This window comes from Triticum urartu, chromosome 1 (genome assembly GCF_003073215.2).
Source record: "Triticum urartu cultivar G1812 chromosome 1, Tu2.1, whole genome shotgun sequence".
Taxonomy (NCBI): Eukaryota; Viridiplantae; Streptophyta; class Magnoliopsida; order Poales; family Poaceae; genus Triticum; species Triticum urartu.
This window is the reverse complement of record NC_053022.1, coordinates 37774281-37801884: the sequence shown is the minus strand read 5'-3', so window position 1 is coordinate 37801884 and position 27604 is coordinate 37774281. Positions and strand designations below refer to the sequence as shown.

Sequence of the window (27604 nt, the reverse complement as noted above, 5' to 3'; positions counted from 1 at the left end):
TAACCATGCTCATAAGAGCGTCTCCAACAATAGGGCAACACTGCCTTTTGCGGCTTTTGGAGGCCAAAAAACCTCTCCAATAGCTGCCCAAAAACTTCAGCATGGTCAAAAACGTTTTTGGGTAGCCCAAAAACAGGGCACAACCAGCTGCATATATTGGAAGGTTGCTGCCCAAAAACGCCAATCCACCCCTCGCCGCCCAACCGCTTTCTTCCCACAGCCCCCCGTAGCCAAATCACGTCACCGCCGCTGCCGCATCCAGCCACCACCAACACTGCCGCACCTCCCCACCGCCTTGGTCTGCCACCTCCCGAGGGGTGGTGTTGGCCAAGGGGAGCATTTGTTGCCATTAAGTTTTCGCTCCATAGCATGTGTTTCGATTGGCACATGTAGCAACTCAGCTCTTTTCCCTTTCCTGCTTCCTGAACGTCGCTTTGAACTGGCTGGCTACGAATTGTATTTCCGTTATGTCGAAGCAATGAAAAGGGATCAGCCAAGTTGATTTTTTTTCTTCAAAACTGCTAGATACAATTTTGCTTAACCACAACAACAATATGTTCATAGCTCAACTCCAGTGATAAAGAGTTGCAAAGAAGAATAAAGTGATGGTTGCAGTGAGGTACTGATGTATGAGATAACAATTGTAATGACTCGACGAACACATCTTCAAGCAACCCCAAAATATCAATCCAATGCTACCCAGTGGATAACAGGCTATGGTTCATTCATCAAAATATCAGACAGCATCGCACACCTGCAAATACTTGGCATGCAACAACAGAGCGGAAGGACCCACACAAAACGCTATGGATTGCTACCAATGCAAAAAGAAACCGAACCGACCAAGAGTAGGAATGTTTCAAACATCTCTCCACAGGAATTCTTTGCACACTAGTCATCTATCCTCACAATACAGTGACAGCGCCTACCTATCGGATGTAAATGGAGATAAGAGATAAATGTCGTTCCCGTTGTCATCCTTGCAAGCCACAGCGAAATCAAAATGCTTCCTGTATGCTGGAACATCTACCTAGATCCCTGTGCGTTGGGAACATGGTGTTGGTACAGCAAGGATGTGCCACAAGAGACACTGTAAGCAGTCAGGCCCTTGTCGCTTAACCACTTAGGTAGTTCTGGCGAGAGTAATGTTGCTCTTGATAGACCATCGGTCCCACACTGTCCATCTCATGTCTTGATCCTTCACCACCTTGGGTGGAACAGGTTGAGCCATGAAAAACATTGGTAGTGCCAGGTTGGCAAACGTATTTGCGGTAGTCTTCAACTGGGTGATCACCAGCCAGAACCTTGTAAAGCTCAAGGCACACAAGGCATGTGGCCATGGCCGTCATAGTTGCAATAGCTGGAATGATTCTTCCTGCAATGAACTTCGCCTTCAGCTTGTCGACCTCTTGAATACCATAGTTTCTCACACGCATATTAGCAAGACCAGCAATCAAGTCCATGTGGAGATTTGTATCATCATCCTACAAAAGAAAAATGTCATGTAACCAGAATTAGTGAAGAAAGAGGATCAGCTATAAATATTTGATTATTTCTGTCCTTTTACAGTGGTTTGCCAGAAGATATTTTGAGAACTGAAATTAACAGATTCCCATAATCTAGAATTGCATTCCTTATGCCTCATATAATATATAACAAAGTCAACAACAGCTATTTGACACAGGCAATCACATATGAAAACATCTTTACGGTGCCAGCAGAAAAAACAGAAACACACACAAATAGATATACACCAACATGGAAGGATAGGTGGAGGGGAGCATAAAAAAAAAACTCGTTCTCGAAGAACTGTGAAGTTACTTATCCTCAATGTATCTGGGCAGAAGTGGAGAGTAGATTACTACTAGCAACAAGGGAGAAAGGAGTGCGGCGATTTAGCGGACAGGCACGCGTGCTCACGCTATGTGTCACGCAGGTACAGGTCGAGCGCTGTCGCAACAGGCAACACTGTGTGTGGGTCCTGTGACGGCGAGAAAGTGGACCAATGGTACATGACGGAGTCATGGCGGATGTGCCGCTACGGGATCGACACCGAGAGAAACGAATGTCACGGCTGTGATTCGCGGTAACAAAAAAAAGGTAGGAAACTGGCGGATCCGGCTTGCCTGCTCCCTTCCCGTGCTCCCATCCGTGCTCCCACTTAATCCTACGGCTGTCTTTTTTCCTTTTTTCTTTCTAATCTAATTATCTTTTCCCCTGATTTTAAGGGGGTGGGGCCAGGCCTTATTTTGCTCCAATCAAATCAAGCCACGTAGACGGGAGCACGGATGGGCACACAACGGGGGAGCAGGCAAGTCTCGTCCGAAACTGGCGGCCTGCGATCCCATAAAAAATGGAGTGCGACACGTTGGGTGTGCGTGTCCCTACCAACGGAGACATGCTCCGAAGGACGCGGGCATGGAGGAGAATGGTGTTTCCTTCTTTTAGAAATACCTGGGAATGACGAATGGATTTGAGTTATTAGAGCATCTACAATCGGACGTTTTAAACCGGTCTTAAATGCCCGGACGGCCCGTCCGGACGTCTTAAACGGACATCAAAAACTCGGGCTATCCAGCAACCCTCATATCCAGCCCAAAATATGGGGCGGATATGATGAGTCCGGGCACTTCCGCCACATCACTCCAGCCCATCCCGACCCCACTTTGTCCCACATATATCCCCAATCCGGCCAGCCCCGCTGGCCCGGACGCGCATGCCGGAGTCGGTGGCGCCTGCCGCCCGCGCGAGAGTCGGTGTGCAAGGGAAAGGCACGCATCGGAGAGCTTTGTCCGCCGCCATCGCGGGTTACAGGTGGAGCCCGACAAGGACGAGCGGCTCGCATGAGTCTACTGTTGATCGCTTACGATGGCGGAGACGGGCGCTCGGCGGCTCCGCCGGAAGAACGCGAAGGCTCTCCGGCTTGCCATCGAGCAGTCTGAGCGGGAGGCCAAGGATAAGGCGACGGAGGCTGCTCGGTTGGCGAAGCTCAGGCGCCAGCAGGACCGGGGCGTCCAGCGCCTCAAGGGCCTCATCATCGTCTCCTCCTCCTCCTCGTCGGATGACCACGGCTCCTTGTCCGACGAATCCGATGATCCTCCACCAGCCGCCGACAGCTACAGCTGCGCCGCGACCGGAAGGGGAAAGGAGCGGCCCGAAAGTGGTGAAGTTCAATTTAGTTTCAAGTTTTAGATGTAGTTTAAAGTTGTCTGTTGTTTCTGTGAACTTTGGTGGTCCTTTGAACATTCGTTCATGATCTTTTGGTGAACTATTGTGCTGTTCTATGTCCAGTCAGCTGATCTATTTAGTTTGATCAACGTTGGATGGTTTAGTATGGACATAGGGGTTTGGATATGAGATACACAAATATGGACGACGCGATTTGAGAAGTGTCCGGTCAGTGACGCGCCCGGCGTTTCCGCGGGCGTTTGTGGGGCCATATTTGTCCATCGCGGCTGTAGATTCCCTTAGAGCATCTACAACCACAACTCATAAGATTCGCCTTAAACGCCTGCCCACATTTTTGGACGCGTCCATAGACAATGACCGGTCAACATATAAAAAATCATTTCCATAACTAGATATCTTATTTTTAAATAATTAAATTCATACAATTACATGCAATGCAAGCCTAATCGCGGGCGACTGTTCTTGTTGTTCCGATCGTGTCCATGTCCGGCGCCGGTTGAGTCCCTCGGAGTGGAGGTACGGCCTCCAGCTAAGTAGACGAGGACATGGGACATGAACTGGCTCACGAGACTTGTAGTGCCGTCGTCTCTCATGCCCTACTATTCCTTGTCGGAACCCGTGCCCTCAACTTTGCCCGTCGATATCAAATCGACGATGGTCCGTTGTGGTCGAAACCTAACACATCATGACGCAGTTACGCCAAGGGTTGCCATTCACTCGCACCAACACCGGAGTGTGCGGCTCCGCCTCATTGCGTCAAACGTGGCCCATGCGTTCACCACTAACTGGTGGGCAAATGAAGAGGATGCGCCTTCACCACGGTGTTCGGACACTAGACGGAGCGCACCACGTCTAGCAAATTTATCTTACATGCATGCATGCATTTTTGAGGCATAAGCATGCAGCGATGCGCTCTTTCTTCGTCTACATACCCACGTATAATAGAAAGGAAAGCTCGCGAGCGAGGGTGATCGAAGAAATTTAGAAATCGTTCAGATCTGTTCCTTACTAGCGTAACGTCTGGTATTTAGCAGAGTCCATTGAATTTTTTTTCTCGATGGCAAGAGGATGCGCGGGGCTGATATCTTTTTAATGGCCGGTTGCTATTAATTGATTTGAAAATTCGTTCACACTATCAAAATGGTGAACCAAATCCAAAATTAAATAGCTCATTCGAACAGGAGAGCTCTAAAATTAGAAAGCATAGTGAATCAAAAGAATTACTGGTGCCACAACACAATATATTGTCATTTCTTTTTTCTAGGTGATGAGAGTATCGCGGCACTGATATATTTTTATGGCCCGGTTGTTGTTGAGTGATTTTTAAAATTTATTCACCTGGTCAAAATCGTGAGCCAAATCCGAAACTGAATATCTCAATCAAATGAAGAGCTTCTTAAGTAAAGGAATGTCGTTGGCCCGGTCAACGGATGACTAATTTTAAATTGAAAAACATAAATTGACTATGAAGCCTCAAAAATTAAGGAGCATAGTGTATTCATTGATTTTTTCAATGACCTCCAAACCGTCAAGACTCAATGATAATATGTTGATTACTCTACTGTAATGCTAGCAAAAAGCCCTCCCAAATAGCACACAATTCAGCCTTAAGAGCGTCTTGGTAGTGTAATAGATGAAGACAGAAGCTGAAAATAATATCTCCCAAGTGATCACGCAGAATCATACCACTTCATGTTGTACCATCTGCCGCTACGAACGATCCATTAGTGTTTAACTTCAGCCAATGATCATCTCTTTTCTAAAAAAAAATGATCATCTGGTTTCTCCCATGTAGCCGTGTGTATAACAGGTATAATTGTTGGTGCTATCAGGCACGGGGCACTCTCAAAAACAACAACCTTACCTTTAATAGGGTCTTATTCGGGGACTGTTCGAGTGCTAAAATAGACTGAACATGGCTATGTAGGAAGCGTTTAGAAGCACGAATTGGAGGTGCAGGCTTGTGATGAACTACAATCTTTTCTCGTGTGCCAGATCCTCCACAGCAACATGAACGGTCTGCCATATTACCTATCGCATGCAAAATCCACTCTGGTCCGGTGTGCACCGTAGCCTTATATCCGGAAGAGACCAACAATCTGACATACTGAGCCATTGTTCATTTGCATCTACACAAAGCATGAAACGTGTCTTCCTGCGCCTGCAACATATCTGCCTGTGACTGTTGCTGGATAGGGGCCGCCACCGGATGACCGGCGTATGACTGCTGCTACCTGAATAGATCGCATCCACTTCCTGCTGGCCGGTCGATGGGGAAGCACACGTAATTAACTAACTGGATGGGATGAAAAGAAGATGAGATGGCCTCCTTCACCATGCTCGTTTCTTGGGTAATTTGGAACGAGAGAAACGCCCGCGTTTTCCGTCACAAAAGCGCACCGCCGACGATTCTTCTTATCAACATTTTAGAAGATGCAAAACTTTGGATGACCGCCGGCGCAAAAAAACTAGAGAACATCATAGTGTCCAAGTAATTGCCATGCCGCATTTGTGAGTGCGTTGTAAAAAAACTCTAAACTATTCTCTCCCTTATTTAATTGAAGAGACAAATCTTTTGCCTTCGTTTAAAAAAAAAGAAGAAGACGAGATCTGCAAGGTTTAGACTTTAGAGGATTTTACGTTCCTGCACTTGTAGAAACGCTGGCCAGCATTCTCAACACGGCGAGCGACGTACGGAACAACGGCCTTCTGGGCAAGGGATTTCGAAAAGGAAATTTTCACTGTGCGCAGTCGTGTGATCCGCGTCAAACTGGGCCGCGGGTACAAGACGCAGCTCTCCGTCAAAATCGAACGACCATCCAAACGATGTTACAGCGCTAAGTTATCCACCCGTTAACGTATTAAAAGCAGCACTGTCACACAATCGAAACCGTGTCAGATCTCGAAGATGTCCAACAACTCACGATACCGAGACCAAACGAGGACGAGCGCTCCTGTGACTTTCCGTACTAGCAACTAAGTTCTATAACTCAAACTCAATGCATAGCAGAAAGAAATGTGACTGAATCACATAGTCCCTGTTGATGCTTTTTCTTACCAAATATGCACCTATGCATTAGTTATGTATGTTTGCTTTCTAGTGTGAAACGAGCAAGGATTTTTGTAAACAGACAGGGCAAAGAAAAAAAGTCCTATTCTAACACATCAGAAGTAGTTAAAAAGAGGCCAACCTTCTCAAACTGAATAGGCTTCGTTTGGAATCCTGAAGGTAGTTTCTTGGCACATGCTCCCAGCTTGGTTAAAAGGTCTTAGATAACAGCAGCATCGTCAACTGAGGCACTGGTTAGTAGCCTTGTCATCTGTTTCAATCTTAACCCCACTCTTTGACTCAAATTCAGGCACTGCAACCTTACTTACTATATCGACCAAATTACCCATGTTATTTACCCAGTCCGGTATGGGGATCCCAAAAGACGCCGCTCTCAATATGGAAGCAGCCAGTATAAATTGAATGTGAGATGGATCAACAGCTGAGAATTGCACCGGGGGAGGGAAACACTTAGGGGCAGACAAGAAAGGAGCACCAGTGCTAGTGGCAGCATCTTGAGGAAATGTGAATGTTAGCTGCTTCACACGATCAAACCTGGCAAAAGAAAACAGATGTTATTACATGGCATCTGGAGCACAAAAGATACTGTCATATTTGTTGGCAATATAATCAAAGTGAAACCATTTTAACTTAAAAAAGAAAGCAGAACAAAGCCAATAACAAATTGTTGAATTCAAAGGGGAATGTAGTAGAGAGATAAATCGTACTTCAATCTTGCCCAGGCTATGCAGTCTTCAAATTTATCACATCGCTCCTTGTCAAGGCATTCACGTACAGGCTCCAATAATTACCTGGCTTGAGCATCACCTGCCTTTCTCATAGCAGCAGCACATTCAGCAGGGTTAGACATAAATGAGTTCACTTCATTTGGAGTTTTCTCTATCAGCTCAAACTCTGAGCGAGCCCAAATTAGACAATGGTCAATATTGCGCGGAAAAGAATGAACTGTGCACATTGGTGCCTGTTTCTCCGGAGGATCTATCTCGTGAAGCTCCATAGTTTTTAGTAAGGTGAGGAATCACCATCTGTGTATTTCATTTCGGACCCAGCGTTCCAGATTCCAAGAGTGGTTTCTGGAAGTACAGGCATCCCATGTCCACGTACGTAGATCCTAGCATTGACATCATCAAGTGCATTGATGACAGCATCAAGGCCCTCCCAGAATGCATCATTGAAAACATGTTCAGTCTCTGGACAGGCACGATTCTGCAGAGCATCAATATGGAGGCTGGAGTTGATAGCACTAGCAGCTGTAGCAGATACTGTAGATTTTGCCTGTCCAATGTTCCAATCACGAAACAGGAATTGCCGGCTCAAGTTGCTTTTTTCAATGACATAATCATCTGTTATAGTTAGCTTCCCTTTACGGCCACAAGAAACCCCCATTAAAGCAAAGTTCTTCAAGAATTCACATCCAAGAGCACCAGATCCCACAACAAAAATATTAGAGTCTCGCATCTTCTTCTGAAGCTTAGAACCAAAAACAGAAATCTGAGCATCGCAGCAGCTATTCAATGGCTTCAAGTCTTTAGGGTCCAATGCATACATACTTCAGCTCTAGATTGTTGTTTAATTGAGCTGAAAAAAATTCAATTGTGATTAGAATTTTGTGCGCCTTTTTCTGCTAGTTGAGTACCTGAAATGAAATGGGAGGTCAGCTTTGAGGTGGAGCACTTCATGTTTTCTGCCAATAGGAGCGCCCACGGATTACAAGCTAATATCTAATTTTTGCCTTTTGTTTCAGGTGTGTGAACATTGATTCATATGATTAATTAATTGGTACTTGAGATCATTGATCACCGCTTTCCACAATGATCAAGGAAGTTCAGTATAATAGGTATGGATGTTAAACTGTGTGGGGAACCTTATTTGATTGTTCCTAGGCCATCATCTTTTGTTTCAGGTATGTTATCATTGCTTCATTACGATGATCTAATGTTTGAGAACAGGGAGAGCCATGGTGTTCCACATGACTCAAGCAAGTGAGAGACTAGATATATGATTCTAAATGACCAGTGAGATCTAATTGGCCAATCTTTCTGGAGCATTTGTGCTTTATCATGCAAAAGTTCAAGCCGTTAAGAGCATGAGGTTTATACACAGAAGATGCTGTTATATTTAGTGAGATTGCCTTTTACAACAATTTTGCAGGACTTCTACAGATGATAATCACTAACTGTACAATTCATTTTAAGATTTTGTTCTATTTAGTAAACACTGAATGCCATACAGATTTTCGAGGTTAATCAATAAAGATATAAATATCCATGTTTATTTATGTAGCTTATTGCGTTGATGTGATTCCAAATATTAGCTGTACGATATTCACGCTAGCTTTGCCCTAAATGTAAAATGCTAAAAAGGTCTGGGTGCTACTTCAATTTGAATTTTACTGTGTTTTCTTTATATACATACATACTATGCCTTGCAGGAGTGCTCCCTTCTCCCAAGATAAATTGATTCATGTGTTCCATGGTGTGTTAAAACAGAGAGAAACATGCTAGACTTAATAATTTAATAAGGTTTTGACGGGACCCTTTCTTCTATTACCCCTGTTCCATTGCATAATGTGTAGAGAAAATGTAATGGTGTCTATTTTTACTCGGATGGTGCATCCAGCGGAGAAAGATGAGTACTATCCCCACTCCCCAGCAGTAATAACAAATAATGTTAGTCTCTGTATTGCTTTCACATCTATTGTGATGGATTTTCTATGCAATTATATGTAGGGATCAGTTATGCAATTCTAGCCCCACAAGCTTAGCATGTATAACAGATCGATTTACTTGGTGCGAAGAAATTGACAAGGACCACAACTTGGACATAATAGGAAGTGGCCGTACTAGTTTTTAGCTGTAATAATTTTTTAAAGCACGTCCTTGTGTTAAAATAAACCTCCTTTACAGTTAATGTATTGCTGAAAATTTTAACACATCCATCTGCACGGGTTGATGACTAGTTCAAATAGTAAGAATATTACCGTTGAAAAACGGGTTATTTCCTACATAACACTGCATACAAGATTTGAGCTCTTAATACAAGTGTGTAAACCTTATGTTAGTGGCGTTCTGTTAAACTTAAATCACATGAAAAGTTGTCATTACTGTCCTTCACTTTGGTGCCAAAACGAATAGAAGTTATTGTCATTCACTCTGGTGCCAAACGCGAATTAGACTGGTCTTTACATAAACTACGTGGCTCTAACAAGAGATTAATGGAATGGCGTTAAGAGAACCCAAAATTGTTATCCACTAATAAATAGGAACTAATATATACAAACAATTGATTTGATTTTTTTTGGAGGGGGGGGGGGGGAGGACTCAAAATATCAATCTATAGAACAACAAAAAAATGACAATAATCAAGCCAAAAATTATCCAGCGATACATAGGGAAAAGTTCATAACTTAATATATAGAGAGGATTGATATAATCATGGGACAAAAACTCAAATTATTAAGCTTTAATAGAACAAATAAATTGACAATAATCAAAGCCAAGAACAAGTATGCAATGTCTACAGTGGCATCATGTCAGACCCAGAGGAGTCTGAAGAATAATATTCAGAGAAAAAGGGGAGGATTCCACTCAAACTAGCTCGATTTACTGGCTTAATTCAGAGAGTTTTAGTACAAGCCAAGAGGAACCTATGGCCAGCTAGGAACACTGGCGGCGGAAGGGGGAAACCCTAACAATTTCATGCCCTTGAACGAGCAGGAATCCTTGGCTTTATAGCCTTACAAATTGGAGAAAAAGTAAGAAAGTAAAATGAAAAGCAGTGGGACGCTGTAAGTCCTTGCCGGAAAGTGAACAACAACCCGAGCCTTGCTGCTAGCCGTCCGATGCCACTTCGACGCAATCCAGAGCTTCTCCTTACGCGAAGCGGTACGAGCGAAAGATGAGCGTCTGATGGGCGATGGACGGCCCGGGAAGCTTTGCGCCAACGACAGGGAATTTAAACTTAGCCGGACTGCTGTTGATTCTTCAGTTGGGTCCTGACAACTCCCCCCGAACGACTTCAGACCAGTCCTCAGGGCTGAAATCCAGGAAAAACCTTTTGTATGAACGTTGCATCCTCCCAAGTAGCATCTTTCTCGTCCATGTTACACCATTTGATAAGCCAGCGCACTACTGGTATTTGGATATCTCCTTGAGTTCTGGGAATAAGTTTCCTTTCCAAGAGCTTTTACGGTTCCAGGAGAATGGTACCATCAGTATTGATGAGTGGCAGTCTGGGGTTTGGAATTGCTTGTGGCCCCAGGTGCTTTTTCAATTGGCTGACATGGAATGTAGGATGCAGTTTGCAATCGTCAGGTAGCAGTAGTTAATAAGCCACTGGGCCAACTTTCTCTGTTATTCTGAAGGGGCCATAATATTTAGAGTGAAGCTTGAGACAGCGATGGACACTCAATGTAGTGTGTCTGTAGGGTTGAAGTTTAAGGTACACCATGTCACCCACTTCTAAAGTTCGTTCAGATCTCTTTTTGTCTGCATAATGCTTCATTATGGTTTGGGCCTTCAGCAGATTAGCCTTGATCTGAGCTGCTGTTTGTTCAGCAGTGAGGACAGAGGAAAATTCTTGGACCTGCTCAGTTGGGTAGAGAGCTGCTTCAGAGATCATGTTGGGAGGCCTGTTATATAGTGCTTGGAATGGAGTGATCTGTAGAGCAGTATGATAACTAGTGTTGTACCACCATTCAGCTAAGGAGAGCCAGTTCATCCATTTCTTAGGTTGCAGGAAAGCCATGCATCTTAAATAGTTTTCCAAGCATTGATTGACCCTCTCAGTTTGGCCATCTGATTGAGGATGGTAGGAAGTGCTCATGTGCAGTTTTATGCCCAGCTTTTTAAACAGTGCCTGCCAAAGATTGCTAGTGAAGATGGTATCTCTGTCAGTGACTATAACTGAAGGTAGTCCATGTAACTTGAAGATGTTATCAGTGAATGCTTTGGCCACAGTACTGACAGTGATGGGGTGTTGCATTGGAATAAAATGCCCATATTTGGTGAACCTGTCCACCACAACTAGAATCATATTTTTGTTTTGAGAGGTGGGGAGGCCTTCAACAAAATCCATACTAATGTGACACCAAGCAAAGTCTGGGACCGGGAGAGGTTGAAGCAGTCCAGGATACTTGCAGTGCTCTGGTTTGTTGATTTGGCATGTGGGGCATTGTTTAATATAATCCACAATGAATTGCTTCATGCCAGGCCAGTGAAAGAGGAGTTTAACTCTCTGATATGTTGCTCTGTGGCCAGAGTGCCCCCCCAGTTCAGAATTGTGTAGAGCAGACACCAACTGATTTCTGAGGTTGGAATTTTGGCCAATGACTGTTCTGTTTTTGTATCTCAGAATTCCCTGCTGAAGAGCATAATTAGGAACAGCAGTGGCAGAAGTTGCAAGTTGTGCCATAAGGTCCTTGCACCTTTGATCCTAGGTATAACTTGAGATAACTTCAGTTATCCAGGCAGGTTTCACTTGAGTAGCAACCAGTGATTGTAACCTGTATTTCACTCTAGAAAGAGCATCAGCAACTTTATTATTCTTGCCTTGTTTGTATTCAATTTTGAAATTGTAACCCAATAGCTTGACCAGTAACTTGTGTTGAATGCCCTCAGTTAGCTTTTGTTCTTGTATGTATTTCAAACTCCGCTGATCAGTTCTTATAATCAATGAAGAAGCAGCAAAGTAATGTTTCCAATGTTTCAATGCTTCAATGATGGCCATGGCCTCTTTATCATAAGTTGAAAGGGCAGCAGCCTTAGGGCCAATGGTTTTGCTGAAGTAGGAGATTGGTCTGCCCTCTTGCATGAGCACAGCCCCAATTCCATAAGCACAAGCATCTGTTTCCAGGATGAAAGGTTGAGAAAAATTAGGTAAGGCCAGGACAGGGGCTTGGGTCATTTTATGCTTCAGTACGTTGAAAGCTTCCTGTTGCTCCTTCTCCCATCCGAAGTTGTCCTTTTTTAAAGATTAAAACAGGGGTTTGCAGATAAATCCATAGTTTTGGATGAATCTCCTGTAATAACCAGTGAGGCCAAGGAAACTTCTCAGCTGAGTTACATTTTCAGGAGTGGGCCACTGGCTGATTGCTTCAATCTTGGAAGGATCAGTTGCTACTCCATCTCCCCTTATAATATGGCCCAAGTACTCCACCTGTGGTTGTGCAAATGTGCATTTGCTCATTTTTGCATATAGTTGGTTGGATTGCAAAACTTTAAGGACTTGTTGTAGATGGAGCAAGTGCTCTTTCATATTTCTGCTGTATATATATCAGGATATCATCAAAGAAAACCAACACAAATTTCCTCAGATAAGGTGCCAGGATTGTGTTCATTAGCAGCTGAAAGGTTGCTGGAGCATTAGTAAGTCCAAAGGGCATAACTAAATACTCATAGTGGCCACAATGGGTGCTGAAAGCAGTTTTTCCAATATCCTCTTCCTGCATTCTGATTTGATGATATCCACTTTTTAGGTCCAGTTTAGTAAATACAGTGGCACCTTTCAACTCATCCAAGAGATCTTCTATGATAGGGATTGGATATTTGTTCTTTACTGTTTGTTGGTTAATTTTTCTGAAATCATTGACCAATATCCAAGTCATGTCCTTCTTTTTAACAAGGAGAGCAGGGGAAGAGTAAGGGCTAGAACTATCCCTGATTACTTTGGTCTTGATCATGTCCTTGATTATAGTTTCCATAGCATCTTTCTGGTGGTGTGGAAGTCTGTAAGGTCTCTGGTTGATTATTTTGGCCTCAGGAGTGAAAGGTATGGCATGATCCATAGTTCTTTTTGGAGGGAGATCAGTTGGAGTGCTAAAAACTGGTGAGTATTTGTCCAAAAGCAGCTGGACCGAAGCAGGAATTACAGTGTCTACTGGTTCTTGAACAACAATTCTGTTCAAGAGTAAGACAGCTCCACAAACAGGCTCTTCAGAGAAATCCTCTATAGTTTCTTCTTCCTGCACAGCTACAGAAGGTAGGCTCTCATCTTTGAAAATTTTCTTTTCACCATTTTTCAGAGTGATCTTCACATGCATTTCATCAAAATCCAACTCTACTGGGCTGAAGGAAGCCATCCAATCTGCCCCCAGGATTACATCATAACCCTGAAGTTGTAGTACTCTGAGATCAGTGGAGAATTGTGTTCCTTGTAGTGAGAATGGGCATTGCAGTGCAGTAAATTCTGACCAGAGAGTTTCTCCATTAGCTACCACCACTTTCCTTTTTCTGGTGGGAGTGAGAGCACAATTAGCTAGGTGGGCAATCTTAGGAGTGATGAATGTAGCAGTACTGCCACTATCAATGAGGGCAGTAGCTAGAGTGTTTCCAAGCATGACTGTGACTGTAAAACTGAGCTTCTTAGTTGATTTGATACCCATAAGAGCATGCATAGAGATTTGGAGGGGGGTATCATCACTTTCCACAAGGGGAGGGATGTCAGTTTCATCCAGAACTTCAGTATAGTAGACCAGTTCAACATCATCAGGGCAAGCAGCTTGTAGTGCTTGAATCTGAACTTGATTTGCCAGTTTGCAGACCTTTTTATGACCAGGAAGGTTCTTTACACTTGTAGCATATGCCCTTCATTCTAGCTTGTTGAATGATTGTAGTTGTGTTGGTCGGTCCAGGTTTTCCTAGATCAAATTGCAACTGCCTTCTCACCTGAGGCAAACTGTTGTTAGGTATAAGAGTTTTCTTCTGTGGCTGTGCTTGTTCCATTCTTCTCGCAAGCCAGATTGCTTTTTGTAAGTCAGCAGGTTCATGACACTGGACATGGTGTTGTATATTGTCATGTAGTCCAGAGATAAAACTAGTTTTGTAGTAATCCTGGGGCAGAGCAGGATTATCTCTTCTCATCAAGTTCATGGCCTGCTCAAATTTGAGGATGTAGTCATTTACAGATCCTGTTTGGGTGAGTGCATGAAAGGATTTCACATTGACACAAACAGAGGTTTCTGCAAACCTGTCACCCAGGAACCTACAGAACCTATACCAAGGCAGGGTGTTAGGTACAATTCCAGTACCTCTCCACCATTCTATTGCAGGGCCTTTAAGGTATGTTACTGCAATTTCTGTTTTCTGCTCCAGTGGGGTTCTAACAGCCTCAAAGTACAACTCAATAGTCTGTATCCAGGAATCAGTACCAGTGCCATCAAATTCAGGAATGTTGTATTTTGCTGGTTTGACTATTGGTAGAGGTCTTCTGTTTTCCAATCCTTGGTCTCTCTGCCCTATTCCACCTCTGGTTTCTTGTGGGACTTGTTCAACTTGCTCCAGGTCCAGCTGCACTATCTGCTGAGCATTCAGAGTTTGATTTACAATAGTGGGTGCTCTGGTTTCAGGAACAGGTTGTTTACTAGCAGCAAAGTGTGGATGACTGTAAGGGGCCTTGTTGCTTCCATCCAAGTTCAGCTCTTTGCCAGTGTTTTTGTCCACTAAGGTTGCAGAACCAATAGTTGGGGGAGTTTGAAGGACAGCCGCTGGTGCATGAGTTGGGCCTTGTGGTGTTTGTTGTTGTTGGCCACTACCTCGTGCTATCTGTTGAGGGCTTGGAGGATTTTCCCTGGGTTTGGGAAAGCCCGCAATGAAGCTGTTCAGAGAGCCCTGCAATTCACTCAAGGTTTTCTGCAGTGAGTGAAAATTTGTAGCAACGTGGTCTCTGAAATCCTCAAAGTCTTGTCTGTCTGTTTCTCTGTTCTGCTGCAAGGTTTTGACATCTAGTTGCAAGGATTGGAGCTCCAGGTTTGCAGTAGAGGAGGAATCCGTAGGGCCCGTCATGCTTGCACCAATAGAACACAGGGAGGGTTTTTAGAACTGGCAGAGTGCCGAGTAACCTCGCTGTGTGTGATCAGCCGGCGAAGGGAGGAATTTTACCACAGCCGGAGCTGCAAGCCGACCTTGGCCTTCGATCTTGCCGCCGCCAGCACCGCCGCCAACGCCGCGTCTCCAGAAGTACACCGGATCTGGGAGGGAGGGAGGGATTTTACCACAGAGACGGTGTGTTTCTGCAACCTCTTCCCGCGCCCAAACCTGTATCGAATTTCTCACCGCCGCCAATCGCCACCGGAGAACCACCGCCGCCCAACGTCGCCGGTGAGAAGTGGAGGATTTTATGGCGCCTCCAACTCCACTTCGGCACCGGATCTCGCGCAGCCAAGGAGAAACCTTGCTCTGATTACCACTTGTCAGACCCAGAGGAGTCTGAAGAATAATATTCAGAGAAAAGGGGGAGGATTCCACTCAAACTAGCTCAATTTACTGGCTTAATTCAGAGAGTTTTAGTACAAGCCAAGAGGAATCTATGGCCGGCCAGGAACACTCGCGGCGGAAAGGGGAAACCCTAACAATTTCATGCCCTTGAACGAGCAGGAATCCTTGGCTTTATAGCCTTACAAATTGGAGAAAAAGTAAGAAAGTAAAACGAAAAGCAGTGGGACGCTGTAAGTCCTTGCCGGAAAGTGAACAGCGACCCGAGCCTTGCGGCTAGCCGTCCGATGCCACTTCGACGCGATCCAGAGCTTCTCCTTACGCGAAGCGGTACGAGCGAAAGAAGAGCGTCCGATGGGCGATGGACGGCCCGGGAAGCTTCGCGCCAACGGCAGGGAATTTAAACTTAGCCGGACTGCTGTTGATTCTTCAGTTGGGTCCTGACACATCACTAAATAAAAAGTCACTTACTAGAAAAGGGAGGGTGTTACCCAAACCGGAGAAGGCCAGTTCATCCAGGAATTAGTAAGCAAATCACTATCAAAAGTCTGCAGACTCTTGTTTTCTATATCCCAAACTCTGATTTCTCGCCCAGTTATGCTTACCGATGTTGACATACTCATAAGAGTCATCCGTGATATAGACACAGTTTGGCTTCAATGTTGGAAAATCTTTAGTGGCAAAACACATGGTGCTATTATAACCAAGGAATAGTGCATGACCTGCTAAGCTTGTCATCTTCACAAGTGTCTGGTTCTCAAGGTCAACCTTATAGATCTCTATTTCAGTTGTTCTCAGCTCAATATACCGGTCTATGTCATCTTCGTTGTGACCTAGCAGATCTCCAGGAAGCTCCACGGGTGTTGATGAATCGACGTAGCTCCTCCACCTCCATATTTGCAAAATATCACCCCATGGAGCTTGCAGAGTAAATAGCATAAAACTACTACTTTACAGGCTAGGGTTTCAAAAAACTACCGAATTTTAATTTTTCTCAGATAACTACCAAGTCAGGGGTTGGCTGTTTCAAAAAACCCCAAATCCTCTTTATTAAAAAAATTAAACATGTTTATGACAGGTCGGGCCCGCCACTAAACGCACCGTTTGGTTGACCATTTGTTTGACTGTTAACTGACTTGTGGGGGCCACATGTCAGCACCTCATCCACAGATTTTTACGGATTAGTCCCTATAATATTTTAAAAAAGCAATCAGGTCCTTGGAATCATTTAAAAAAGCAATCGGGTCCTTGGACCGTCGCCGCCGCGCCTACAAAGGGCTCTGCCCGTGGTCGCTGTTGCGCCTCCATGGGGCTCCGCCCGTGGTCGCCGCTGCATGCCACCATGGGTGGTCGCCACCGCGCGCCGCCGCCATGGGGTTCCGCCCGCGGTCAACTCGCGCCATAGGGCTTCGCCCGTGGTTGTCGCCGCGCGCCATGGGGCTCTGCCCGTGGTCACCGCATGCGCCATGGGGGGGCGTTTGTGTGCTGGCCGCCGCCTCCCCTCCCAAGCCGGCGACGACCACGTCGAGCTTGAGGAGCTCGCGGCAGGGGATAACGGAGGCCGCAGGCGAGGCACGGCGCGGCCGCAGGCGAGGCACGGCGCGGCCGCAGGCGAGGCACGGCGCGGCGGCAGTCGAGTCACGGCACGGCATGCCGGCAGGCGAGGCACGACATGGCTGCACGGCGGCAGGAGAGGCACTACGCGCACAGCATGGCGGCAGGAGAGGCACTACGCGTGTGGCTCGCCGGCCGGTGCAGGCAGCTCGGGATCGAGCAGGCTGCAGCAGGCGCATCTCCTCTGGAGACCCGATTGCTTTTTGCAAAAACCTTTAGGGACCTGATTGAAAACTCACAGGTGGGCCCCCTTTGTAAGCTAATGGTCAAAGTAAACGGTCAAACAAAATTGTGGGCCCCAACTGTCATAATCGTGATCAACTACTAAAGACTCGGTGATTTGAGTTTTCTGAAACAGCCAACCCCTGAGTTGGTAGTTATCTGAGAAAAATTAAAATTCGGTAGTTTTTTGGAACCCTAGCCTGTAAAGTAGTAGTTTTATGCTATTTACTCGAGCTTGCAGGATGTACATGCTAGAAGGATCATTTCCCTTCCTATCTCTGCGCATGATCTTTTTAACAACAAGGAATGGGCCATTGAAATTTAGGGTGAAAACCGATCTGTGGCTACGAAGCACATAGAACAAACCATCATCCTGATTGTAGAAAGAGTCCATGAAGCCCCAACTTATGCCCATGAGCTGGTGGTCGTCGGGCGAGATCAACGTCCACCGCTCGTCACCGAGCCGGGCGTAAGAGAGCTCGCCGTCTGGCATGTGCACCAGCAGCACGATGCAAGCGCTCCCAGCCGCCGGGCTGCAGGAGAGGGTAACACGGTGGTACATGCAATCCCTGGCCTCGCGCGTGTCAAAGGGGATCGGCTCCGGATCACCGCCCTCAAAGACATTGTACATGAGGCGGCCTTCGGCGTCGGTACAGCTCTCGACATGGTGGAGGGTGGTGATGGGCGGGAGCGCGGCGTGGGCGCCCGTGATTGGATTGAGGACGTGGAGGTTGGAGGCCTCGTCAGCGGTGACGAGCCAACCGTGCGCGGAGCCGATGGTGGAGTGGCGGGTGAGCGGGGGCTGCGGCAGGGGGACTCGGACGGAATCGCCGGTGAAGGGGCAGCATACGACGGCGCCGTCTGCGGCGGAATCGCGGCATGCGTAGAGCAGGCAGGGCAGCTGATTCCGGGGGATCGGAAGGGGGAAGCGATGGCGGCGGACGTCTAGGTAAGCAGCATGCCACGAGGCGCAGACAGCACCTGAGCGGACGAGGTCGGGGATCTCCAGCTCCTGCATGAACATCAGGAGTATTTCCTCCGGCAGCCCCGCCCAATCGCGATCGTAAGAACCAGCGGCGGCGGCGATTGCGAGAGCGCCCGCCATGGTCGGCGGCGGAGGCGCGCGAGGGTTTCCTCGGCGTCTGGTTTTTTTAGGGGTTTCCTTTGTGGATCTACTTGTTGTGCTTGGGCCCTTGACACTTTTTCTTTTAGAATTTGGGCCGTTGACACATAAACAAGGCCTACAGGCGCATCCAATTAGAAAAGATGCTACAAAAAGGGATGAGACTATTTTTCGCGTTAGGCAACATCAGCCAACATGAGCCAACCCCTCAAAAAAGAAAACAACAGGAGCCACGCGGAGCTCCTGTTCCACGCTTAAGGACCCGCTAGCAATATTAGCCGAAATCACTAGTCGAGGAGTACTCATTGTAAAGATCATTTCAACCTTTCCAGATTGTGACAAGTGGCGCGCTGCATGTGCGCCATTTGTCATAACCTGAAAGTTTTTTCTTTTTTTATAGATCCGTTTATTCAAAACGTTTTATCTTTTAAACCGTGCGTCTTCGAATCTCTTTCATCGTTGGATTCCTCATGTCAAGATTTTCAAAACTAGATCCCATGTTGATAAGTTTTAACGAAATTTTTTTTCATGAAAAAAAACAGACGAAAAAACCGAACCAGAAACACGGGTTTTTTTTCCTTTCTGAAAGAGGCATGCCTGTACCTTTCACGAAATCATAACCGTGCCTCTCACGGAAACAAAACCGTGACTCGCGTGGAAGGAAAAAAAAAGAGAAAACGCGTTTTTTTCGTTTCTGAAGAGGCACAGCCATGCTTCTCGCGAAAGCACAACTATGCCTTTCGCGGAAGCAAAACCGTGACTCGCGTGAAAGAAAAAAAACGGCTCACCAGAAGTTCGAAGAGATAGAAGAAAGGTTCCCGCACATTCTTTTGGTGAGTTGAAAGCAGCTCATAGTAAAAGTCGGCGTAGATTGGAGCCCATACTTGACAAGTACCTCCCTTGCTGTCTTGAAGAGCCCTTGGCCCTTCCATCCTGCCACCTTCTCACGTGCACTCTCACTGACATATTTGAAAGTCCCGTCCTTGGATCTCCCTACCACCGTAGGGAGCCCCAAGTATCTCTCACTTAAGGCCTCGGAAGCTATCCCAATCACCCGTTTGAGGTCCTCTTTACTCTCCTCCGTGCTCCCCTTACCAAAAAATATTGATGACTTCTGCAAGTTAACTTTGTGACCTGAGGCAACCTCATAGTCCTGCAGAATGGCTCGGAGTGAAGCAAAGTTTTGTTGAGTTCCCTCTAGAAACACCACACTATCATCTACAAAGAGAAGATGAGTAACAGTGGCTGTTGCTCCCAAACGATACTCTCTTTATTTCCCTTTCCCTTTGTGCATTCCTTAGCAGCGCCGAAAACCCCTCCACACCAAAAAGAAAAAGATATGGGGATAGGGGGTCTCCCTGCCGAGGCCCTCTTGAAGGGACAAAACTGTTGGAGAGTCATCCATTCATCTTTACAGAGAATTTTGCTGTTTTAACACACCTCATGACCATCTCCGTCCAGTGACTAGAGAAGCCAAACTTCATCAACATTTTATTAAGGAAATCCCGTTCTACCCTGTCATACGCCTTCATCATATCTAGCTTTACAACATATAATGGTTTCCTCCTCTTGTGTGTCCTAATGGCGTGCACACATTCATATGCCACCAAAACATTGTCCGTTATCAACCTTTCGGGAACGAAGGCACTTTGCTCCTCCAAGATCATAAAAGTCAGCGCCACTTTGAGGCGGTTGGGCAGTGCCTTCGCCGCAATTTTATACAATACATTACACAAGCTTATAGGTCGGAATTGTGACAGTAACTCCAGTGAGTTTACCTTCGGAATCATCACAATTATGGTGTCATTAAATCCGTTAAATATTAGTAAAATGACATTCAACATTTCTTCAAATATTAATAAAATGCCATTTCTCTTATCTCATGGATTCAAACTCACCTTTATCCACCTCCCATGGATTGGCGAAGGCAAGCCACCATTGTACTCTCTCTGTCCGGGGTTTATTAGGCTCCCTTTTATTTTTGGTCAAAGTTTGACATGAGTTTTAACTAATAAAATTTAACTTATATGTCACACAAAATATACCATGAAAAATCTCTTTCAAATACAAATCTAACAATATGCTTTTTATAAAATATAATTTGTATTTTTTTAGTCATAAGAAAGTCAAAGTTGAATCCAAAATACAAGAGGGGTTAATAAACCCGGATGGAGGTAGTATCTACAAGACAATGACTATGAAGTTGATGCCCTGACCTATCTTCTCGCCTTATAAAGGGGGGCAAGGCCTAGGGTCACAAGAATCCTACCAACCTAAGCCATGCTCGGTAGGGGAGTCCTTGGTGTGCCTACCAAGGTACTAGATTTCTTGCACAGGGCTCCTTGCATTAGTTGCAGGCCTTCTAAATTGTCACGGCCCGCTGGCCCCTAGGGACAGCCCAGCATCCAGTTTGCCATCTGACGGGCCACCCAAGGTGTAGCGCATGTTATATAATTTGTAGTTTTTAGTCAAATAGAAAGTCAAAGTTGGATCCAAAATACAAGGGGGGCTAATAAACCCGGATGGAGGTACTATCTACCAAAACGTTGACTTCCCTGACCTATCCACTGTCCTCGCCTTATAAAGGTGGACGAGGCCTAGGGTTACAAGAATCCTACTGACCTAAAGCCATGCTCGGTGGAGTCCTTTGCGTGCCTGCCAAGGTACTAGACTTTCTTGGCGAGGGTTCCTTGCGTTAGTCGGAGGCCTTCTGAATTGTTACGGCCCGCTGGCCCCTAGGGCCAGCCCAACATCCAGCTTGCCATCCGACGAGCCACCCTAGGTGTAGCGCACCATCATATGGTGGAGTCGTGCACAAGTTTGTGCTATCTGAACATGCCTTAGATTTCATATCCCAAATGAGTAGGGGATTACATCAACAACTTATACTCCCACCACCCACAATATTTGGCGCATTTTTTATGAAGATAGTGGGCAGCAGAAAGACCGATTTTTGATTGAGATGCTCCCACTAGGTCTTAATTGCGGCCGTGAAATCTTGCCAAAATTGAGGAAAAGCAGGCCATTGATGGCTGAGAGAGGGATCAGTGTGAGATGTGAGGAGAGAGAACACATCGGATGTAAAAGCTAGATCATTAATCGCCTCCTCACATAGATTGCCTATAATTACTCTCTACCACAATTTAGAGGGGCAAGATTAGAAGTTTGATTCATTTGCGAGCTTTGGTTAAATCGTTTGAAGTTTATGCCGCCTATTTTGGGTTGGAGATATGATACGAATCTTTTGGGTCGAGTTGCATGGGAATGTATTATGAAATACATAATTTCAAATAGACAATAAATGACTTGAGATGAATCAAAGGTACTAGGAATATGAATAACAAATGAATCTGATAGGTTTGGAAGTGCAAAACATAGCATTGTCACAAAAGACATGAAAACTGTAGGAATAGTCGCTTTGGTAAAACAAAGAAATAACCCCCCTTGATCCCATCAAAAACGCGTGCACGAACTGTGCCCATCCATCAGCCCCACTCACACCCAGAAAGCGCATGAACCATGCGGCGTCATCGAACCCTGGGACGCTCCAGGACGATGATAGGGACCACCAAGGGTTTGGATACATGTATGTCATTCAATTACCTCACTCGGGTCTCCCAGACACGCCAACCCCATGAGGAATCAGGAAACAAGTGACGAACTACGCATCACCCATTGGCAAGGCCACGCGGTGCCAGGGTTTTCGAAACTTTTTGGTCCCGGCCCCACATGTCAACCAGCTACAATGCGACCAAGCAGTACCGGCACTTGCCATAGCAGTTAGCTAGCAAAATCATCTTCTAGAGAAAAAATAGCAAGAAATTGTATGCACTGAAGCTGGTACTAGCATTGAGATTGCAATAGGGATGTATATGAATGAATGTACTATCATCAACGAACATACTAACTCGAGCATCAAGAGAAATGCAATTACTAGTACACCACATTACGTCCTTCCAATTGCTGATGATACCAAAGTAACGAACCACCACTAGTGCTATTATGGAAATGAATATCAAAGAGTACAACTCAAAATTAGAAATCACTAACAAGTCATCACTTGCTGCTTACAACTAGTTTCCTGGTGGGATCCATACATACCAACTCTGACTCTATCTGAACAATTAATCGATGGATTATGTAGCTAACAATGGCAGCACCCAATTGAAGGTGAATTGTGATCTGCGAATCCACTTTGCTTGCTTACTGTTGGGTCGAGGCGCTTGTTGAGTTGACAGGGTCAGCGATTGTCCGGCACCCGGTAGGACTCCACGTTGATCTGCGATAACCGCGCGCCAGGAAATAGCAGCTGGGGACAAGAGCGTTTATGGAATTAAAATGGGTTCCTAGGGAGGAGCAGCAGGGGCTGGAATGTAAGGGGGTCAGGGGAGGGAGCAGAGGAGGCACGGGAACTCACATCGATCTGCTTTTGCACTTTGCGGGGCCGACCGCGAGGGCGGCTACACGGGAGTGCACCGGTGAGGCCGTAGATGTCTTCCTCAATCTCTTTCACGGAGAGTGATACGGAGAACTGCGGCCTCTTGAGCGCATCTGCGCGGACCGACCGCCGCTCGCGCTCAAACGCCTGCTGTGACGCGCTCGCAGCGGTCGTGGCCACGAGGGATGGCATCGCAAGTCGACGTGGGCGACCAGGGCGTGCCTTCAACGGCTGTGGAGAAACCGCCTCGGTGACCTCAGGGTACTTGTCGACTACGGGGTTGCCGGTGCCCGATGGCTCTGCCACCTTGCCAAGGCCAAGCTGTAGCCTCTCGTTGACATCATATTGCTGATTCGAGGAGGATCCCGTGTCCGAGGCAATAATTTTGCCATGGCGGTTGACGGGAACGCACCGCAGCCGCCGTTGACTCCCCCATGGCTTGAGCATTGATGGCAGTGACACCAGCCTCCCTCGGTGGGCACTCGACGGTGTTGGATCTACCTCTGCGGCTCCGTCACCTGCCCCCCTAGCCCCACCTTCCTTGGTGAGATCTGATGGGAAAGCCGCAGGCGACGGCTCCACCGAGTTCACCATGGCCGGGGGCGATGTCGTGCCCACGATCGCCGCTTTTGCAGCCGATCTAGATCTGGCTGCGGCGACAATGAGAAGGGTGTGGTGAGGACGAGATCTAAGATACGGAGAGGACGAGGGTGGGTTTGCTTGCGGCATTTAAAGCATGGGCTAAAGGGGAAATAGATGGATGTGTCATTGATAAGTAACCGGGGGGGGGGGGGGGGGGGGGGGAGCGTGTGTACGCGTGAGAGCGTGTGTACGCGTGAATTCAGGGGGGGGGTACAATGAGGTTTCCCCCTATGCTTTATGTCTTTTTTGGGGATTTATTTATGGAACAGTGTGTTTTTGCCATTTTATGTTTACTTTCTTTTTTTTCGGGAGAAAGTCATGTGTGTACACTCCATTTCTCTATGAATTTCTCCCTCTAGACCATTGTATGGATCACCGTTTTTAAAACTAATCTTGCAATGTACCTTCCTGCGTAGGGAAAAAATTGCATACAATGCAATGCTGATCTACACATTTACCTTCATGTTGGAATGATCCTATTAAAAGAACACTTTAAAGCTTCATTCTACAACGAATCTAAGGATATATTTTTTAATGACGTGCAAGACGTGTTTCAGTAGTCAAATTGACAACCTAAAACCGTGCATATGCCATACAAAACGGTATATAGTAACCATGCTCATAAGAGCATATCCAACAATAGGGCAACCCTGCCCTTTTAGGCTTCTGGAGGCCAAAAAACCTCTCTAATAGCTGCCCAAAAACTCCAACATGGTCAAAAACGTTTTTGCGTAGCATAGCCCAAAAAACAGGGCACAACCGGCTACATATATGCAAGGTTGCTGCCCAAAAACGCCAATCAACCCCTCGCTGCCCAACCGCCTCTTTACCACAGCCCCCTGTAGCCAAATCCTGTCGCCGCCGCTGCCGCACTGAATCCGACCGATTCCGTCCGGACCCAGCCACCACCAACACCGTCGCACCTCCCCGCCACATGGGTCTGCCGCCTCCCGAGGGGTGGTGTCGGCCGAGGGGAGCATTTGTTGCCATTAAGTTTTGGCTCCATAGCATGTGTTTGGATTGGCACATGTAGAAACTCAACTCTTTTCCATTTCCTGCTTCCTGAACCTCGCTTTGAACTTGCTGGCTACAAATTGGCTAGCTCTTGTATTTCCATTATGTCAAAGCAATGAAAAGGGATCAGCCAAGTTGATTTTTTTGCAAAACTGCTAGATACAGTTTTGCTTAACCACAACAACAGTATGTTCATAGCTTAACTCCAGGGATAAAGAAGAATAAAGTGATGGTTGCAGTGAGGTACTGATGTATGTGAGGTAAAAATTGTAATGACTCGATGAACACATCTTCAAGCAACCCCAAAATATCAATCCCATGCTACCCAGTGGATAGGCTATGGTTCATTCATCAAAATATCAGACAACATCGCACACATGCAAATACTTGGCATGCAACAACAGAGCGGAAGGACCCACACAAAACGTCATGGATATCTATCTAGGCTACCAATGCAAAAAGAAACCAAACCGACCAAGAAGAGTAGGAATGTTTCAAACATCTCTCCACATGAATTCTTTGCACAATCGTCTATCCTCACAATAGAGTGACAACGCCTGCCTATCGGATGTAAATGGAGATAAGGGAGAGATAAATGTCGTTCCCCTTATCATCCTCACAAGCCACAACAAAATCAAAATGCTTCCTGTATGCTAGAACATCTATCTAGATCCCTGTGCATCGGGACCATGGTGTTGGTATAGCAAGGATGTGCCACAAGAGACACTGTAAGTAGTCAGGACCTTGCCGCTTAACCGCTTAGGTAGTTCTGGCGACAGTAATGTTGTCCTTGATAGACATCGGTCCCACATTGTCCATCTCAAGTCTTGATGCTTCACCACCTTGGGCGGAACAGGTTCAGCCATGGAGAACATTGGTAGTCCCAAGCTTGCAAATGTATTGCGATAGTCTTCAACTGCGTGATCACCTGCCAGAACCTTGTAAAGCTCAAGGCACACAAGGCATGTGGCCATGGCCATTGTAGTTGCAATAGCTGGAATGATTCTTCCTGCAATGAACTTCGCCTTTGAAGGAAATATGCCCTAGAGGCAATAATAAATTTATTATTTATTTCCTTATATCATGATAAATGTTTATTATTCATGCTAGAATTGTTGGGGAACGTAGCAGAATTTTAAAATTTTCTATGCATCACCAAGATCAATCTATGGAGTCATCTAGCAACGAGGGAGAGGGGAGTGCATCTACATACCCTTGTAGATCGCGCGCGGAAGCGTTCAAGAGAACGGGGTTGATGGAGTTGTACTTGTCGTGATCCAAATCACCGATGACCTAGTGCCGAACGGACGACACCTCCGCGTTCAACACACGTACGGTTGGGAAGACGTCTCCTCCAACTTGATCCAGCAAGGGGGAAGGAGAAGTTGATGAAGATTCAGCAGCACGACGACGTGGTGGTGGAAGCAACGGTGATCTCGGCAGGGCTTCGCCAAGCTCACGGAGAGGGAGGAGTGTCACGGGAGGGAGAGGGAGGTGCCAGGGGCTAGGGTGCGGCTGCCCTCCCTCCCCCCACTATATATAGGACCCCTAGGGGGGGCGCCGGCCCTAGGAGATGCAATCTCCAAGGGGGGGCGGTGGCCAAGGGGGGTGGAGTGCCCCCCAAGCCAAGTGGGGCGCCCCCACCCCTAGGGTTTCCAACCGTAGGCGCAGGGGAGGCCCATGGGGGGGGGTCGCATCAGCCCACTAGGGGCTGGTTCCCCTCCCACTTCAGCCCATGGGGCCCTCCGGGATAGGTGGCCCCACCCGGTGGACCCCTGGGACCCTTCCGGTGGTCCCGGTACAATACCGATTACCCCCGAAACTTCCCCGATGGCCGAAACTTAACTTCCTATATATAAATCTTCACCTCCGAACCATTCCAGGACTCCTCGTGACGTCCGGGATCTCATCCGGGACGCTGAACAACTTTCGGGTTACCGTATACTAATATCTCAACAACCCTAGCGTCACCGAACCTTAAGTGTGTAGACCCTATGGGTTCGGGAGACACGCAGACATGACCGAGATGACTCTCCAGTCAATAACCAACAGCGGGATCTGGATACCCATGTTGGCTCCCACATGCTCCTCGATGATCTCATCGGATGAACCACGATGCCGAGGATTCAATCAATCCCGTATACAATTCCCTTTGTCAATCGGTACGTTACTTGCCCGAGACTCGATCGTCGGTATCCCAATACCTCGTTCAATCTCGTTACCGGCAAGTCACTTTACTCGTACCGTAATGCATGATCCCGTGATCAACCACTTGGTCACATTGAGCTCATTATGATGATGCATTACCGAGTGGGCCCAGAGATACCTCTTCGTCATACGGAGTGACAAATCCTAGTCTCGATTCGTGCCAACCCAACAGACACTTTCGGAGATACCTGTAGTGTACCTTTATAGTCACCCAGTTACGTTGTGACGTTTGGCACACCCAAAGCACTCCTACGGTATCCGGGAGTTGCACAATCTCATGGTCTAAGGAAATGATACTTGACATTCGGAAAAGCTATAGCAAACGAACTACACGATCTTTGAGCTATTCTTAGGATTGGGCCTTGTCCATCACATCATTCTCCTAATGATGTGATCCCGTTATCAATGACATCCAATGTCCATAGTCAGGAAACCATGACTATCTTTTGATCAACGAGCTAGTCAACTAGAGGCTCACTAGGAACGTGTTGTGGTCTATGTATTCACACATGTATTACGATTTCTGGATAACACAATTATAGCATGAATAATAGACAATTATCATGAAAAAAGAAATATAATAATAACCATTTTATTATTGCCTCTAGGGCATATTTCCAGCAGTCTCCCACTTGCACTAGAGTCAATAGTCTAGTTACATTGTGATGAATCGAACACCCATGCAGTTCTGGTGTTGATCATGTTTTGCTCTAGGGAGAGGTTTAGTCAACAGATCTGCCACATTCAGGTCTGTATGTACTTTACAAATATCTATGTCTCCGTTTTGAACACTTTCACGAATGGAGTTGAAGCGACGCTTGATATGCCTGGTCTTCCTGTGAAACCTGGGCTCCTTGGCAAGGGCAATAGCTCCA

At 46.4% G+C, this 27604-nt stretch overlaps 2 protein-coding genes and 2 pseudogenes across 2 annotated transcripts; all 4 read right to left on the bottom strand.

Annotated features, from left to right (window-relative positions):
• Positions 1-929: 929 nt before the first annotated feature.
• Positions 930-8222, bottom strand: LOC125549903 (annotated as a pseudogene).
• Positions 8223-16008: 7786 nt separating this feature from the next.
• On the bottom strand, positions 16009-18348 carry LOC125532666. The gene is made up of 3 exons (XM_048696638.1): positions 17553-18348; positions 16741-17166; positions 16009-16357 (listed from the first exon to the last, which is right to left on the bottom strand). The coding sequence occupies exons 1-3, from the start codon at positions 18326-18328 to the stop codon at positions 16009-16011; spliced, it is 1551 nt and encodes a 516-aa protein (XP_048552595.1). The 5' UTR covers positions 18329-18348.
• Positions 18349-22381: 4033 nt separating this feature from the next.
• On the bottom strand, positions 22382-23558 carry LOC125549743. Its single transcript, XM_048712985.1, has 2 exons — positions 22845-23558; positions 22382-22736 (listed from the first exon to the last, which is right to left on the bottom strand). Exons 1-2 carry the CDS (start codon positions 23457-23459, stop codon positions 22668-22670), a joined length of 684 nt encoding a protein of 227 aa, XP_048568942.1. The 5' UTR covers positions 23460-23558; the 3' UTR covers positions 22382-22667.
• A 1524-nt stretch (positions 23559-25082) lies between these two features.
• The window catches only part of LOC125532665, an 86798-nt pseudogene continuing 84276 nt past the window's right edge, over positions 25083-27604 (bottom strand).